Genomic DNA, 18,599 nt, shown 5'->3' with positions numbered 1-18,599 from the left:
CAGCTGGTCCTTTTGTAGCAGGGCTGAAATGCAGTGGAAATGTTTTTGGGGGATTCAGTTCATTTGAATGGCAAAGAGGGACTTTGCAATTAATTGCAATTCATCTGATCACTCTTCATAACATTCTGGAGTATATGCAAATTGCCATCATACAAACTGAGGCAGCAGACTTTGTGAAAATTAATATTTGTGTCATTCTCAAAACCTTTGGCCACGGCTGTACATTTATTCACTCTGTGATAGGGTTGGATTCTATATGCCACTTTTATTGTCCTGTAAATGGTTCAGTGCCTATAATTTAGGCTGTGTGTAGAATGGGGCATAAAGGAAATTACCTCTACTAATAAATTACTACTAGATTATAGTGATAAGGAAAACAGCATACAAATTTGGCCTGTGTATTCATTTGCCTTGTGTATTGATAACTAATCATAATTCCATTATTTTTACATAAAAAAGGGAATACTTCAAAATGAGAAGATCCTGCCATGGAAAGGACGACTGGGCTTCCATAAAGCGTAAAGGAGGGGAAATAACTCACCACGCAGCAGGACACGTTCAGCTGTGGGGTCTTTATAATGCAGGTTTGATAGTTATATTTTCAATAATGAATGGTTAGCTGTTCTTTTTTGGTGTAGATGGCCAAGGAAGTTGCACAGAACTTCCCCAACATCCCTTCCCAAATGAATATGGAACCTTCAAAAACACATGGAGCAACTGTGAAAAGAAATGGCTGAGGATATACTAAAAATGTCTGGTATGTAATGACATTTAATTCAAAGTAAATGTAAATTCTTTATTTTTATGTAGTAGTGTGGGACAGCCATATGTTCAGTTCATGCCTATAATTTCAGAGTTCAACAAAGCCAAAAACTGCTTCATGTGTGCCACTGATAAAGAACCTGGATGTGGCCCAAAGACTGACTGGGTTAGTAACTTCATTTAACATGTTTATAATCTTTTGACAACAGTGACGGCATGTAAGACAATTTATGATATAACACAATGGACGGCTAATTCGAAATTCGTCATACTGCATTGATATTTGATATTATTTATAACGTCTTACGCTTTGTTTTGTTTTGAGTGAATGTTTTGTATGCCAACGGTGGTTCCATGCGCTGTGCCTAGGAATGATGACAGAGTTCAACATAGTAAAGAACACAAACTGGAAGTGCAGTCTTTGTTGTTGAAAATGTATGCTATACCCCATCCACACTGAAGAGATAAAACCAGGGATAAAGAGAAAGTCAACACTGTGAAATGTTTCATACTTAATTGAAGTTAAGTGTCTGTTGATATTTTGGAAAAGATTAAAGGTCTACAAGTTGTTTAATTTGTCAATATTATATTTTTATTAATTGATTTACTGGCCACCATTACTGTGGTTACATGTTCAGTATATGTATTGACCAGCAAACCCACTGCAGCCTACCTCACTAACTCCCTCTCCATCCCTGCTTTGGACAATTAATAGCATGACTCTCGTACTTTGCCCCTTTCATTTGTGGTTGATATTAACAATGAAAATAGATATTATCTGTCTCTCTCCTATTGTGTACCACTGTTAAATACTGTGGAAAAATAATTTAAAAAACAGGGAAAATAAGTACTTAGTACTACAAATTATTGTAGAGAAATATTAAAGAAAAGGGTAAACACTGGACTGAACCCCCTAATTGTCAAACTAATAATAATGTACAACAATATAGAAGATACATGACTAGAGGTTATGCAATATGGGTGTATATCCACTGCATGCTTCTTAGGTGTGTAATTGACATGACCAAGGAGCTATTGCAAATTTGAAACTACGAAAAATGTACCTTACACCACGTGATTTTACAGTACACAAACAAGAGTGTGCACCAAGGAGCTATTGAAATTCTACATTTTGAGAAATGTATGTAAAACCATGTGAGATGAAAATAGACAAACTAAAGGGTGTGCAATGTGTAGGCCTACTGAGTGGACATTCTGAACCTTGTTTGAAGTCACTAGGTCACACGACCAAGGAGCTATTGAAACTTTACATTTTGAAAAATTAATGTAAAATCTTGTGAGATGAAAATGGACAAACTAAAGGGTGTGCAATATAGATGGGTAGTCAGTGGACATTCTGAACCTTGTTTGAAGTCAGTAGGTCAGATGACCAAGGAGCCATTGAAATGATTTATGTAAAAAACAGTTTGTACTTTGTTTACGCTCCCTAACTAATTCAACTTGGAATACAAAATGCTGCTCACATTTCCATATGTTTATTGGCTTTGGAAAGCATATTAATGTCCAAATCGTGAAAATAAGACCTGTGCACTGTTGTGCGCAATTTTTCCAACATCATGACATTATTTGTTGTCTGTGGCTCAAGTGGTTTGAAAGCTTTTGAGGTTTGAAAGCGTGACTTGAAACTGTCTTTACCTCGGTAAGATTAGCCTACTAAAAGCAACAGGGTTATGCATACATACATTACATATCCTATTGCCCAATCTGTTCTCAGAGCATTTCATATGATTCTATAATTAATTCTGAGAGATGCAATTTAGTTTGATATGTTACATTTAGTATGGTCAGTTATAGCCTACAGTATATACTGATACTTTTTTTACAGTGTTGTTCACTTTTCTTTCAATCTGACTGGACTGTGTCATCACTGAAAACCCTACAGTGGTTGGCGTATGCCGCTTGTGGAATGTGGGACATGTTGTTTTTAAACAATTAGCAGCGGGGGAAAAATAGATTACGGTAGGTTGTAATCTTTACTCCACACTGTGCTCGTAAATCATTTTATTTTTTGGGGCAAATGCGAGTGAAATACTCGCACTGTAGAGCCCTGCTACTGTTCAAAAGTTTGGGGTCACTTAGAATTTGTTTTGTTTTTGAAAGAAAAGCACATTTTTTTTGTCTATTAAAATAACATCAAATTGATCAGAAATACATTGTAGACATTGTTAATGTTGTAAATGACTAGTGTAGCTGGAAACGGCTGATTTTTTATGGAATATCTACATAGGCGTACAGAGGCCCATTATCAGCAACCATCATTCCTGTGTTCCAATGGCACGTTGTCTTCGCTAATCCAAGTTTATAATTTTAAAATTCGAATTGATCATTAGAAAACCCTTTTGCAATTATATTAGCACAGCAGAAAACTGTTCTGATTAAAGAAGCAATAAAACTGTCCCTCTTTAGACTAGTTGAGTATCTGGAGTGTCAGAATTTGTAGGTTCGATTACAGGCTCAAAATGGCCAGAAACAAATAACTTTCTTCTGAAACTTGTCAGTCTATTCTTGTCCTGAGAAATTATGATGGCCTTCTAGGCAGAGTTGCAAAGAAAAATACATATCTCAGACTGGCCAATAAAAATTAAAGATGGGCATAAGAACACACACTGGACAGAGGAAGATTGGAAAAAAGTGTTAAGGACAGACAAATCTAATTTTGTGGTGCTTGGATCACAAATAAGAACATTTGTGAGATGCAGAAAACATGTAAAGATGCTGGAGGAGTGCTTGATGCCATCTGTCAAGAATGGTGGAGGGAATGTGATGGTCTGGGGGTGCTTTGATTGTGGTAAAGTGGGAAATTTGTACAGGGTAAAAGGGATCTTGAAGAAGGAAGACTATCACTCCATTTTGCAACACCATGCCATACCCTGTGGACGGCGCTTAATTGGAGCCAATTTCCTCCTACAACAGGACAATGACTCAAAGACCCTCCAAACTATGCAATAACCTTTTAGGGAAGAAGCAGTCAGTTGATATTCTGTCTATAATGGAGTGGCCAGCACAGTCATCGGATCTCATCCCTATTGAGGATTTGTGGGAGCAGCTTGACCGTATGGTACGTAAAAAGTGCACATCAAGCCAATCCAACTTGTTGGAGGTGCTTCAGGAAGCATGAGGTGAAATTTCTTCAGATTACCTCAACAAATTGACAGCTAGAATGCCAAAGGTCTGCAAGGCTGTAATTGCCGCAAATCGAAGATTCTTTGACAAAAGCAAAGTTTGAAAGACACAATTATTATCTCAACTAAAAATCAATATTTCTAACCTTGTCAATGTCTTGACTATATTTCATATTCATTTTGCAAATAATTTCATGCATGTTTTCATGGAAAACAAGGACATTTCTAAGTGACCCCAAACTTTTGAACGGTGTACATATATATATATTTTTTGCTATAAACCACCTTCCCTGAATGACGGGTCACCACTGAGTATGGTATTTATTCATTTGTGGATGTCCATCTTCGATTTTGTATGATATGTTAAGAATTACAATTCTTATTATATGTTACGAATATGTAAAATGTAAAATAAGTTATGAATTCGCAAAACATATTATATGTTACAAATTTGCAAAAATGTACACTATATTATGAATTTGCAAAATGTATGATATGTTACGAATTCTGGCTAGGTGGCGATCATAAGCTAGCTTGCAAATGTTAGCTAGGCTAGGGGTTAGTGTTAAGTTTAATTTATAATTTAACCAGGCAAGTCAGTTAAGAACAAATTCTTATTTACAATGACAGCCTAGGAACAGTGGGTTAACTGCCCTATCAAGGGGCAGAACGACAGATTTTTACCATGTCAGTTCAGGGATTTGATCCAGCAACCTTTCGGTTCCGAGCCCAAGACTCTAACTCCCAAGACTCTATATTCCTTTAACCACTAGGCTACCTGCCACCTCTAGGTTAGGTTAAAGGGCTAGGGTTAGGGTTAGGGTTAGGGTAATGGTTAGCTAGCATGCAAAGTAGTTGCAAAAGTGCTACAAAGTAGTAAGTAGTTGAAAAGTTGCTAATTAGCTAAAATGCTAAAGTTGGCCGTGGTGAGATACAAACTCGCAACCTTTGGTTGCTAGACATTTGCGTTATACATAGTTGCAAAGTAGCTAAAAAGTAGTATGTAGTTGAAAAGTTGCTAATGAACTAAAATACTAAGTTGTCTCTGATGAGTTTCAAACTTGCGCACCCATCCACCCTTACCAACCACCCATAAGTAACCATCTGTCTTATGTACCCATCAGTTGCGGTCGGTGCCGTTGAAGATGAGGGAGGACAATTTAGACTTTTCATGAGAATAGCTTATTTCTATTACAGTACATTGGATGACTGTCATTCATATTCCTTTCATCCAGTTCAATGTGACAGTGATAGGTTTAGGCTACTACATGATTCTCAAATTTTCCCTATACACATCATGAGGTTGCTACAACCTAGCCTATGAATGAAAGTTTACAACGTAGGTGCACACAGGCCGAGATCATGTTTTTGGGTGACAGACAGTGACACATGGACAGACGGTGACACATTCAATATCGCCTTGCACACTCTTCTTGCCTGCATCTAGCTGATCTAGGGTCTAATCATTAGTCCAACAGTTGCAAATACAAGTTGATATTAGAAAAATTCAGGTATGTTTATCCCCGTTTTGTTCCTTTTGCTTCCGTTTAAGAAACTTATTTTCCACAGAAACGGCAGAATGAATACACCCCGAGATGATTCACTTTTATAGCAGCCACTGTTTTCCTTTTCGCATGCCCCTCCACTCACCGTTTCCCTTCCCTTGTGGACTTCACTGCATTACACATCGGCTGTATGTGACCAGGCGAAAAAACCTTTACAAGCAAAACCATATCATAACCCCTACATCGTTGTCACCATATTGGCTAAAATAACGTCATAGTCAGCATAGCTAATACTAGAACTAACATGTTAACCTGCTACAATCATACAGTCAGTAAGCAGTGTAGCAGTTACCTCAGCGAGCCCTGGTGGCAATAAATTAGTAAAACCAAAAGCTTACCTTGACTTGGAAGAGTTCCAGTGTTGTGTTGGATAGTCATCGCCAGCTAGCTAACATAGCATCCCTCTATTTTAGCAGGGTGTTTGAGTAGGCTAAACTAGCTCGCTGCATTTGCTAGCTAAGTAAGTGAAACAGAAAGTGATAAAAAAAATCTGGAAATCTCTATCTTTCTCTTGTTTCTCCTTCATTTTGGAAGAAATTAATTTGTTCAAAACTGTGAAACTATTGTCTTACTCTCTCTTGGAGTCAACTACTAACCACATTATATGCACTGCAGTGCTAGCTAGCTGTAGCTTATGCCTTCTGTACTAGATTCATTATCTGATCCTTTGATTGGGTGGACAACATGTCAGTTCATGCAACAAGAGATCTGATAGATTGGAGGATGTCCTCCGGAAGTTGTCATGATTACTGTGTAAGTCTATGGAAGAGGGTAAGAACAATGAGCCTCCTAGGTTTTGTATTGAAATCAATGTACCCAGAGGAGGATGGAAGCTAGCTATCCTCCAGCTGCACGATGGTGCTACCCTACAGAGTGCTGTTGAGGCTACTGTAGACCTTCATTGCAAAACAGTGTGTTTTAATCCTTTTTTTTGTGACATGTGAATATATTTAGTATAGTTTTATCTGAAAATAATCACTTCTAAAATGTTTTATTTGTCTGAAATTCACTGAGGAGGATGGTCCTCCCTTTCCTCCTCTGAGGGGCCTCCACTGGTACCCATACCAAACACAACATATCATACTAAATGGAGTGTCTCGGATTTACATACAGAATAATACGAAATGCTCTGAGGTTAAATGGCCTGGGAATTTGTTTTCACCTGCCATGTTGTTTCGAAGTAGAGATAATGTATCCTACAGATTAAGAGGATAAGGAAAGAAATATAACATAAATTGTTTTATATGTTGTCCACCAGATGGCGAGATTGGCCTTTTTTGGTAAGTACTACTGGAATGTTTCCTGATACAACTTGCTACATTAATGCAGGTAAATTAACCTTGAAATGTTGTATAGCCAAAAATATCTAGAGATGTAACAAGATATTTGCATATCATTTATTGATATGAAAATTACATTTCCCCCAATGTTTTATTCTATTTTCTCAAATTTCTACAACATAGAAATACATGCATACAATCCTATGTACATATCTGTTGTGCTGACTGATTGATAACAATCTCATCTAAATAGGTAAATCAGCAAATGTTGAACAACAGTCTGGTACCAAAGGACACATGGACAGTTTGCCATAGGTAAAGCTGCATGTCTGTCATAACTTTACACCTTTGTTTCCCCTCTTCAGCAAGTGACAAAATGAAACAATCAACTAAAGAAAAAATTATTGCTGCGAGGATTTGAAATGTAAAAAAAAAAAAAAAAAAAAAAAAGTATTTGCTGCCTTCAAAACTACAAGGCAATATATGAGTAACACATATAGTGATGACTTGGCCCTTTTGAGGGAGTGGGTATCAAACATTTAAAAAAAATCTATTTAGCAGTTCCTTGAAATTATAGTCATCACTTTATCATAAAGCCAAACACTAGAGGCAGATGGGGTTAACATGGTAGGCTATGCGATTGAATGGACTCTAGAATCTCATGAACAAAAATGACCCCAACATTGTATTTACAAGAAGATAGCGAAAGTAGGCTACTATATGAAAAATTCCCCGTCCTGAGAAGGTGTGGTCTTTAAAAGCACCATCATTTTGAGCTAGGCAACTATCAGGAAGCACCAGAGGAATGAATCACAACAAAATAACATACGTTTTTTCCTCACTTTGACACAATGCGCACATCTGTATTTCTTCCCCATTTTGTCAGTTTCACAATCATTCCAATTTCTGTTCCGTCTTTTCATGACTCCCTGCCCCCCTTTTGTCTTGTATTCTCTCTTCCTCTCTCTTTTTATGTCAGTCTCCACATTCCCCTCTTTCTCCCCTTCTTCAAATCTGATTTTAAACCTAACCTTACCCCTAACCACACTTTTAACCTTATGCTTAACCCTAACCTTAAATTAAGACCAAAAAGTTATTTTTTGTTTTCATACATTTTTACATTAGAGCCAATTTAGCCTTTTTGGCTGTGATAACTAGTGACAACCACCTTAAAAAAAGTACATCTCTAAATACATAACATACTACCTGCCTTTGTAGAGATAAAAAAAAAAAAAAAACTTTATTTCTGCAACAACACACTCACTCAAATTGTAAGCACGCTAGTTACAGTGCCTCCTAAACACATGATTGACATTGGGTAAAGACGATAGGCTATCAGCTGATCATTGTGTTGATGATTGATGTAAACCTGATAGTTAACTAGCATTTTTTGTGATTTCTCTTCAATGCTCTTAAATAATAACTTCATTATATACTATAATATTCATACTCTTCTAACTCATGCTACGGTATATGGCTGGCTGGTGGCCTGTGTGGATATTTTAGTATATGGTGGCTAGCTAAAGTCCAGACTACCTGTGTTGCTGCTGCCCTGACACACATGTGCAACACCCGAAGGGATGAAGGGATGGAGTTGGGTCAGAGGGTCGTAGAGGGTCGTACAGCCTGAATGCAGCTGCTCCTCTCGGTCTTCTGCCTCTCTGCTGCGCGTAGGCTATGTAGACCAAACAAAATATTGATGATGATGTAGATCAAATGTTATGCTGCTGTGGCAGTACTGTTGATATTTAAACTAGGTAGCTTGCTACACAGACTCGACCGGTGACTGCATCCCAAGCCATGCATGTTTGGATACCAGGCACACGCAAGCTCTGTACAGGGCAGACCAATGGGATGGGGGGTTGGGGGTGGTGAACTTGACGACTTTACGATGACTTGTGGGTTCAGAACAACAACAAAAAGGTGCTCGGGTACAGGTAGACCCCTCTCTGTGCACGTGGCTGGCTCACGCCATGACAGAGAAGTGGGAGGTGTTCTCGCTCTCTACTGAGCTGAAGGACCCAGTGGTCCTCCGAAGTTTCCTCTGTCCTCCCCATCTGTTCATCCCTGGATAGAACCTCTGTCCCAGCAGACCCTTACACATTCTGGTCAGCTCCCTCCTAAACTTCACCCCCACAAAGCCATACAGCAGCGGGTTCAGGGCACAGTGTGACAGCCCCATGCTCTCAGACACCAGGATCCCGATGTCCACCGTGCGGCCAAACTGGCAGCCTCCACTAATTACGCCCAGCTTCTTCAGGCTTTCGGCCAATTGGAAGGAGTTGTAGGGTGCCCAGCAGAGCACAAACATGGACACCAGGGAGACGATGAGGTGAAGGGACTTCCTCTTCTGGCGGCGCGAGGCGTTGCAAAGGGAGCGGAAGATACGGATGTAGCAGTAGAGCATGACCAGCAGGGGCAGCCCAAAACCCAGCACCAAGTTGACTAGCGGCATCCCCACCTGCCACTGCACTGAGCTGTGGGGGAACACCGTCTGGCACACCAGCAGGCCCTGATGATCCCCCGAGCGCCCCACTTCCACCTCCACCACCTGTCTAAAGGCGATGTCCACCCCACTCAGGCCAAAGCACACTGTCCAGATGAGGGCACAGGCAATCTGGGCATGGCAGGAGTTGCGTTTCCAGCCGGTGCTGACGGCGTGGACGATGGCTAGGTAGCGGTCGAAGCTGATGCAGGCCAGGAACAGGATGCCGCTGTAGCGGTTCAGAGAGAACAGGGCTCCGGAAATCTTGCAGGCGGCCACACCGAACAGCCACAGGTGGGACCACTGGACGGCGAACAGGGGCAGCGTGAGAGCCAGCAGGAGGTCGGACACGGCCAGGTGGAGCAGGAAGGTGTCGGTGAGGGAGAAGGAGCAGGCCCCGCCTGTCTGAGAGGTGCGGTAGCGCATCAGCACACACAGCACCAGGATGTTACCCACCAGCGCCAGCACAAACACCAGGCTGTAGACCACAGGGGAGTAGCTCCGGGTGAAGTCCATGATGCCATCCTGGTTGCAGGGCACGCCACTGGATTGGCTACTGCCTGTTTCTGGTGAAAAGCTGTAGTTATCTTCATAAATCTGGAGACATAAGAGAGGAAAAGAGAGTTTGAGGAAGGAAAATTAGCTAACTACAACAATGTTCTGGGTCCGTATGCATGAAGCATTCCCCCTGCCATATAATCTTGTTCATTATGATCAAAAAGGTAAAACTGACCCTAGATCAGCACTGCTACTCTGAGACACTTTATGGATACAGGCCCTGGATTTTCCTCATAGGACAGAGCGCATTTGTATCTCTGACTAAACTCAAGATGATGCAGTGCTATATTCATACAGATGTGTGTACCTATTACATATAATACACAATACACTTAATTTGACCTACAGTGGGGCAAAAAAGTATTTAGTCAGCCACCAATTGTGCAAGTTCTCCCACTTAAAAAGATGAGAGAGGCCTGTAATTTTAATCATAGGTACACTTCAACTATGACAGACAAAATTAGAAAAAATCATTTTTTATGAATTTATTTGCAAATTATGGTGGAAAATAAGTATTTGGTCAATAACAAAAGTTTCTCAATGAAGACTTACAGAAAACGTTTGACAAGATTTTCACACACTGTTGCTGGTATTTTGGCCCATTCCTCCATGCAGATATCCTCTAGAGCAGTGATGTTTTTAAGCTGTTGCTGGGCAACACAGACTTTCAACTCCCTCCAAAGATTTTCTATGGGGTTGAGATCTGGAGACTGGCTAGGCCACTCCAGGACCTTGAAATACTTCTTACGAGGTCACTCCTTTGTTGCCCGGGCGGTGTGTTTGGGATCATTGTCATGCTGAAAGACCCAGCCACGTTTCATCTTCAATGCCCTTGCTTTCACTCAAAATCTCACGATACATGGCCCCATTCATTCTTTCCTTTACATGGATCAGTCGTCCTGGTCCCTTTGCAGAAAAACAGTCACAAAGCATGATGTTTCCACCCCCATGCTTCACAGTAGGTATGGTGTTCTTTGGATGCAACTCAGCATTCTTTGCCCTCCAAACACGACGAGTTGAGTTTTTACCAAAAAGTTATATTTTGGTTTCATCTGACCATATGACATTCTCCCAATCTTCTTCTGGATCATCCAAATGCTCTCTAGCAAACTTCAGACGGGCCTGGACATGTACTGGCTTAAGCAGGGGGACACGTCTGGCACTGCAGTATTTGAGTCCCTGGCGGCGTAGTGTGTTAGTGATGGTAGGCTTAGTTACTTTGGTCCCAGCTCTCTGCAGGTCATTCACTAGGTCTTGTGATCATTTTGAGCCCACGGGGTGAGATCTTGCGTGGAGCCCCAGACCGAGGGAGATTATCAGTGGTGTTGTATGTCTTCCATTTCCTAATAATTGATCCCACAGTTGATTTCTTCAAACCAAGCTGCTTACCTATTGCAGATTCAGTCTTCCCAGCCTGGTGCAGGCCTACAATTTTGTTTCTGGTGTCCTTTGACAGCTCTTTGGTCTTGGCCATAATGGAGTTTGGAGTGTGACTGTTTGAGGTTGTGGACAGGTGTCTTTTATACTGATAACAAGTTCAAACAGGTGCCATTAATACAGGTAACGAGTGGAGGACAGAGGAGCCTCTTAAAGAAGAAGTTACAGGTCTGTGAGAGCCAGAAATCTTGCTTGTTTGTAGGTGACCAAATACTTATTTTCCACCATAATTTGCAAATAAATTAATTAAAAATCCTACAATGTGATTTTCTGGATTTTTTTTCTCATTGTCTGTCATAGTTGAAGTGTACCTATGATGAAAATTACAGGCCTCATCTTTTTAAGTGGGAGAACTTGCACAATTGGTGGCTGACTAAATACTTTTTTGCCCCACTGTATATAGTCACAGCAAAATAGTCCTGAAGCCACAGGATATGAACATTTAGTCCATAATGGTGCTTGATTGGTGGTTAGAATATTAGCTGGACAAAAGTAGTCTACATGAAAAGTAATGTCAATATAACCGTGTGTAAGTTTTCAGTGAAATTATGTAAATTACAAAGCTTATCTGCATTTCCTGTGGTGCAGGAAAATTCTCAGCAACAAAAGCATGATCAAATTAAGATCATACACTTGTAGCTTCTATGATTTTGAACAATATTTAAGTGGCTTCAGATTCTCTAACCATTGTTTTAAAATACAAGTTTTAATGTACAGATTGTTATACATTGTCTCATACATATTTAGTTTTATTCTGTTCATTTCTTGACCAACCATGTTATAAATATATAATTTCTTATTTGACTTACCTGGCTAATAATTTTTTTTAGTCTGCTACTCCCAATTATTTATTGCAGCATCTATTGCTCTTGTAGTCATAAAGAACTACATTCATCAGTATGTGGCATAACAAGACCGTTACTCACATAGTAATCTGTGGTTGCCTTGACGTGATCCATTGTTACCAACAAAACAGCGGAACACCTGAAACACCTTCACAGACTCAGGACACTCTTCTCGTAGTCTCACCCGCGTTCCTCTCTTCTTTTGCCACTCTGAACCAAATAAAAAGGAGAAGCTAGTAATTCAGGAACCGAATCCTCTCATATTTTAGGCCAAGCAGACCTATTCAAAGACAGCTGTTAGGAACCGGTGACTGTCCAAAGGGGATTGTGACAAAGTTTAAAAAAATGTATGTGGCTTACTCAGAGACAGACAGACATGTTTTTCTAGTTATGCACTCTCTCTAGCTGTTATTCCTGGCTTATATTGGCGATATGTAGTACATTGCCATGTACAGTACACACAGTGCCTTCGGAAAGTATTCAGACCCCTTAACTTTTTAAAACATTTTGTTAAGTTATTAAAACTAAAAAACAGAAATACATGATTTACATAAGTATTCAGACTATTTTCTATGTGACTCAAAATTGAGCTTAGGTGCATCCTGTTTCCATTGATCATACTTGAGATGTTTCTACAACTGGACCACCTGTGGTAAATTCGATTGATTGGATATGATTTGGAAAGGCACACACCTGTCTATATTAAGGTTCCACAGTTGACAATGTATGTCAGAGCAAAATCCAAGCCATAAGGTCGAAGAAATTGTCCGCAGAGCTCCGAGACAGGATTGTGTCGAGGCACAGATCTGGGGATGGGTACCAAAAAATGTCTGCAGCATTGAAGGTCCCCAAGAACACAATGGCCTCCGTCATTCTTAAATGGAAGAAGTTTGGAACTGTAAAGGTTTTCCTCCTCTTTGTCTGAAGAGGTGTAGCAAGGATCGGACCAAGATGTGGCGTGGTAAGTGTCCATGGTTGTTTATTTAAAAAACATAAACTGAACACTCAATGAAATACAAAACAATAAACGTGAACAAAACCGAAACAGAACCGTGTGGCGAATAAACACAGACACGGAAACAATCACCCACAAAACAACAGTGAAACCCAGGCTACCTAAGTATGATTCTCAATCAGAGACAACTAACGACACCTGTTCTGCCTCTGATTGAGAACCATACTAGGCCGAACACAGAAAACCAACCTAGAAACACAAAACATAGAATGCCCACCCAACTCACGTCCTGACCAACTAAAACAAACAAATAACACAATAACTAGGGTCAGAACGTGACAGGACCCACCAAGACTCTTCCTAGAGCTGGCCGCCCGGCCAAACTGAGCAATCGGGGGAGAAGGGCCCTGGTCACAGAGGTAACCAAGAACCCAATGGTCATTCTGACAGAGCTCTAGAGTTTCTCTGTGAAGATGGGAGAACCTTCCAGAAGGACAACCATCTCTGCAGTACTCTACCAATCAGGCCTTTATGGTAAAGTGGCCAGACGGAAGCCACTCCTCAGTAAAAGGTAGATGACAGCCCGCTTGGAGTTTGACAAATGGCATCTAAAGGAATCAGACCAAGAGAAACAAGATTATCTGGTCTGATGAAACCAAGATTGAACTCTTTGGCCTGAATGTCATGTGTCACATCTGAATGAAACCTGTCACCATCCCTACGGTGAAGCATGGTGGTGGCAGCACCATGCTGTGGAGATTGTTTTCAGTGGCAGGGACTGGGAGACTAGTCAGGTATGAGGGAAAGATGAATGGAGCAAAGTACAAAGATATCCTTAATGAAAACCTGGTCCAGAGCTCTTAGGACCTCAGACTGGGGCGAAGGTTTACCTTCCAACAGGACAACGACCCTAAGCAAATAGCCAAGACATTGCATGAGTGGCTTCAGGACAAGTCTGAATGTCCATGAGTGGCCCAGCCAGAGCCCGGACATGAACCCGATCGAACATCTCTAGAGAGACCTGAAAATAGCTATGCAGCGATGCTCCCCATCCAACCTGTCAGAGCTTGAAAGGATCTGCAGAGAAGAATGGGAGAAACTCCCCAAATACATGTGTGCCAAGCTTGTAGTGTCATACCCAAGAAGACTCAAGGCTGTAATCGCTGCCAAAGGTGCTTCAACAAAGTACTCAATAAAGGGTCTGAATCCTTATGTAAATGTGATATTTCTGTTTTTAATACATTTGCAAAAATTTCTAAAAACCTGTTTTTTGCTTTGTCATTATGGGGTACTGTGTGTAGATTGATAAGGGGAAAAAACGATTTAATCCATTTTAGAATAAAGCTGTAACATAACAAACTGTATGTTTTATGTGCAGTGCAGTAGCCTACATTCTAAGAAAAAACCCACACAAACATTGAGACCCCCCCCCCCCCCCCGAAGGAAAGTGTATTCAAATGTCTATGAGCGGACTAGATGCAGAAACTGATATACAAATCCCTGACTGCTTGCCAATTTAATTGAGTACAGAGAGACTGAATGTCTGGCACACATTCCCATAACATTGGGAAATGTTTTGAACTTGCCCCATCTGGGGAAGTGAAATCTGTGTTTTGCAGGAGTTGGGTTTTTACTGTCTGTACTGTGGTATTATTCAGTTTCGACCCTGTCTATTGTAGCTAAAAACCAGACAAACATTTGCATTGTTTGTGGATATGAATCTGTTGGATGGATACAATCAGACATTCTTTGATTTCTGTAAGCATTTCTCTGAGCTCACATGGATATCCAGTTATTTCTAAACCTTGCGGCCATGCGATACAGTCTCCGATACAGTCTCCAAGAGCATGAAAATCATTCTAAAGATATTCCCCACTGTGGAGCCATTGCAAAAACAGGATAGTGAAAAATACAGTGTCTAGCATAGAACAAACTCTTAAAGTCTTTACACATAACTAAATGCAAAGATGTTGTATTATATTATTACTGATATAAAAGCCTCTTACCTGCTCACTGTCGGAGTGTTGACGTGTTGGGGACGTGGACCCCCTGAGGAGATTGAGCAAGTTTGATATCGCTTGCAGTTAGGTGAGGAAGAAGATGTACCTCTGTTTCAGGTCACAGAGTTACCTCTGATGTGCTTTCACACTGTGTCACCCATGCAACGCCCCAGGGAACTGGAATAGATCAGCCATTTGCTGGTTTACTCACTATTTCCCTTAAGCATAGATACTGCATGTATATCTGTTATCTAGAATCTGGCCTTATTCAGATGGTGTGATCGTAAATAGTCATAGAGCAACTATTAATCAAATCAAATCAAATCAAATGTATTATATAGCCCTTCGTACATCAGCTGATATCTCAAAGTGCTGTACAGAAACCCAGCCTAAAACCCCAAACAGCAAGCAATGCAGGTGTAGAAGCACGGTGGCTAGGAAAAACTCCCTAGAAAGACCAAAACCTAGGAAGAAACCTAGAGAGGAACCAGGCTATGTGGGGTGGCCAGTCCTCTTCTGGCTGTGCCGGGTGGAGATTATAACAGAACATGGCCAAGATGTTCAAATGTTCATAAATGACCAGCATGGTCAAATAATAATAAGGCAGAACAGTTGAAACTGGAGCAGCAGCACAGTCAGGTGGACTGGGGACAGCAAGGAGTCATCATGTCAGGTATTCCTGGGGCATGGTCCTAGGGCTCAGGTCCTCCGAGAGAGAGAAAGAAAGAGAGAATTAGAGAGAGCATATGTGGGATGGCCAGTCCTCTTCTGGCTGTGCCGGGTGGAGATTATAACAGAACATGGCCAAGATGTTCAAATGTTCATAAATGACCAGCATGGTCGAATAATAATAAGGCAGAACAGTTTAAACTGGAGCAGCAGCACGGTCAGGTGGACTGGGGACAGCAAGGAGTCATCATGTCAGGTATTCCTGGGGCATCGTCCTAGGGCTCAGGTCCTCCGAGAGAGAGAAAGAAAGAGAGAATTAGAGAGAGCATATGTGGGATGGCCAGTCCTTTTCTGGCCGTGCCGGGTGGAGATTATAACAGAACATGGCCAAGATGTTCAAATGTTCATAAATGACCAGCATGGTCGAATAATAATAAGGCAGAACAGTTGAAACTGGAGCAGCAGCACGGCCAGGTGGACTGGGGACAGCAAGGAGTCATGATGTCAGGTAGTCCTGGGGCATGGTCCTAGGGCTCAGGTCCTCCGAGAGAGAGAAAGAAAGAGAGAAGGAGAGAATTAGAGAACGCACACTTAGATTCACACAGGACACCGAATAGGACAGGAGAAGTACTCCAGATATAACAAACTGACCCTAGCCCCCCGACACATAAACTACTGCAGCATAAATACTGGAGGCTGAGACAGGAGGGGTCAGGAGACACTGTGGCCCCATCCGAGGACACCCCCGGACAGGGCCAAACAGGAAGGATATAACCCCACCCACTTTGCCAAAGCACAGCCCCCACACCACTAGAGGGATATCTTCAACCACCAACTTACCATCCTGAGACAAGGCTGAGTATAGCCCACAAAGACCTCCGCCATGGCACAACCCAAGGGGGGGGAGGGGGGGGGGAGACGCCAACCCAGACAGGATGACCACATCAGTGAATCAACCCACTCAGGTGACGCACCCCCTCCAGGGACGGCATGAGAGAGCCCCAGTAAGCCAGTGACTCAGCCCCTGTAATAGGGTTAGAGGCAGAGAATCCCAGTGGAAAGAGGGGAACCGGCCAGGCAGAGACAGCAAGGGCGGTTCGTTGCTCCAGAGCCTTTCCGTTCACCCTCCCACTCCTGGGCCAGACTACACTCAATCATATGACCCACTGAAGAGATGAGTCTTCAGTAGAGACTTAAAGGTTGAGACCGAGTTTGCGTCTCTGACATGGGTAGGCAGACCGTTCCATAAAAATGGAGCTCTATAGGAGAAAGCCCTGCCTCCAGCTGTTTGCTTAGAAATTCTAGGGACAATTAGGAGGCCTGCGTCTTGTGACCGTAGTGTACGTGTAGGTATGTACGGCATGACCAAATCAGAGAGATAGGTAGGAGCAAGCCCATGTAATGCTTTGTAGGTTAGCAGTAAAACCTTGAAATCAGCCCTTGCTTTGACAGGAAGCCAGTGTAGAGAGGCTAGCACTGGAGTAATATGATAAAATGTTTTGGTTCTAGTCAGGATTCTAGCAGCCGTATTTAGCACTAACTGAAGTTTATTTAGTGCTTTATCCGGGTAGCCGGAAAGTAGAGCATTGCAGTAGTCTAACCTAGAAGTGACAAAAGCATGGATTAATTTTTCTGCATCATTTTTGGACAGAAAGTTTCTGATTTTTGCAATGTTACGTAGATGGAAAAAAGCTGTCCTTGAAATGGTCTTGATATGTTCTTCAAAAGAGAGATCAAGGTCCAGAGTAACGCCGAGGTCCTTCACAGTTTTATTTGAGACGACTGTACAACCATTAAGATTAATTGTCAGATTCAACAGAAGATCTCTTTGTTTCTTGGGACCTAGAACAAGCATCTCTGTTTTGTCCGAGTTTAAAAGTAGAAAGTTTGCAGCCATCCACTTCCTTATGTCTGAAACACATTCTTCTAGCAAGGGCAATTTTGGGGCTTCACCATGTTTCATTGAAATGTACAGCTGTGTGTCATCCGCATAGCAGTGAAAGTTAACATTATGTTTTCGAATAACATCCCCAAGAGGTAAAATATATAGTGAAAACAATAGTGGTCCTAAAACGGAACCTTGAGGAACACCGAAATTTACAGTTGATTTGTCAGAGGACAAACCATTCACAGAGACAAACTGATATCTTTCCGACAGATAAGATCTAAACCAGGCCAGAACTTGTCCGTGTAGACCAATTTGGGTTTCCAATCTCTCCAAAAGAATGTGGTGATCGATGGTATCAAAAGCAGCACTAAGGTCTAGGAGCACGATGTTACGGTGAGTGAATGAGGACCCAAAAGCGAACTAACTTAAACAGAGCTTCTTTAATAACCAAACTGTGGTAGGCTCAGATAGACCGGCAGATTCCGACAGGACAGGACAAGGTTACAGCAAACATGACGATAGTCTGGCTCAGGCATGAAACACAACAAACAAGAATCCGACAAGGACAGGAACAAAAACAGAGAGAGATATAGAGGTCTAATCAGAGGGAAAAAGGGAACAGGTGGGAAGAGGGGTGACGAGGTAGTTAGGAGGAGACAAGGAACAGCTGGGGGAAAGCGGGGGAGAAAAGGTAACCTAATAACGACCAGCAGAGGGAGACAGGGTGAAGGGAAAGGACAGAAACACACAACATGACAATACATGACAGTACCCCCCCACTCACCGAGCGCCTCCTGGCGCACTCGAGGAGGAAACCTGGCGGCAACGGAGGAAATCCTCGATCAGCGCACGGTCCAGCACGTCCCGAGAGGGAACCCAACTCCTCTCCTCAGGACCGTACCCCTCCCAATCAACGAGGTACTGGTGACCACGGCCCCGAGGACGCATGTCCAAAATCCTGCGGACCCTGTAGATGGGTGCGCCCTCGACAAGGATGGGGGGGGGGGGGGGA

General features: G+C 41.9%; 1 protein-coding gene across 1 annotated transcript; it reads right to left on the bottom strand.

The window, feature by feature from the left end:
• Nucleotides 1-6,853: 6,853 nt before the first annotated feature.
• Nucleotides 6,854-16,241, bottom strand: LOC110537622 (C-X-C chemokine receptor type 3-2). The gene is made up of 3 exons (XM_021623806.3): nt 15,037-16,241; nt 12,157-12,285; nt 6,854-9,832 (listed from the first exon to the last, which is right to left on the bottom strand). Exons 2-3 carry the CDS (start codon nt 12,187-12,189, stop codon nt 8,717-8,719), a joined length of 1,149 nt encoding a protein of 382 aa, XP_021479481.1. The 5' UTR covers nt 12,190-12,285; nt 15,037-16,241; the 3' UTR covers nt 6,854-8,716.
• Between the last annotated feature and the right edge of the window lie 2,358 nt (nt 16,242-18,599).

The sequence above is a fragment of the Oncorhynchus mykiss genome, chromosome 2 (genome assembly GCF_057628025.1).
Source record: "Oncorhynchus mykiss isolate SJ-2025 chromosome 2, ASM5762802v1, whole genome shotgun sequence".
Taxonomy (NCBI): Eukaryota; Metazoa; Chordata; class Actinopteri; order Salmoniformes; family Salmonidae; genus Oncorhynchus; species Oncorhynchus mykiss.
This window is presented reverse-complemented; position numbering and strand designations above follow the sequence as displayed.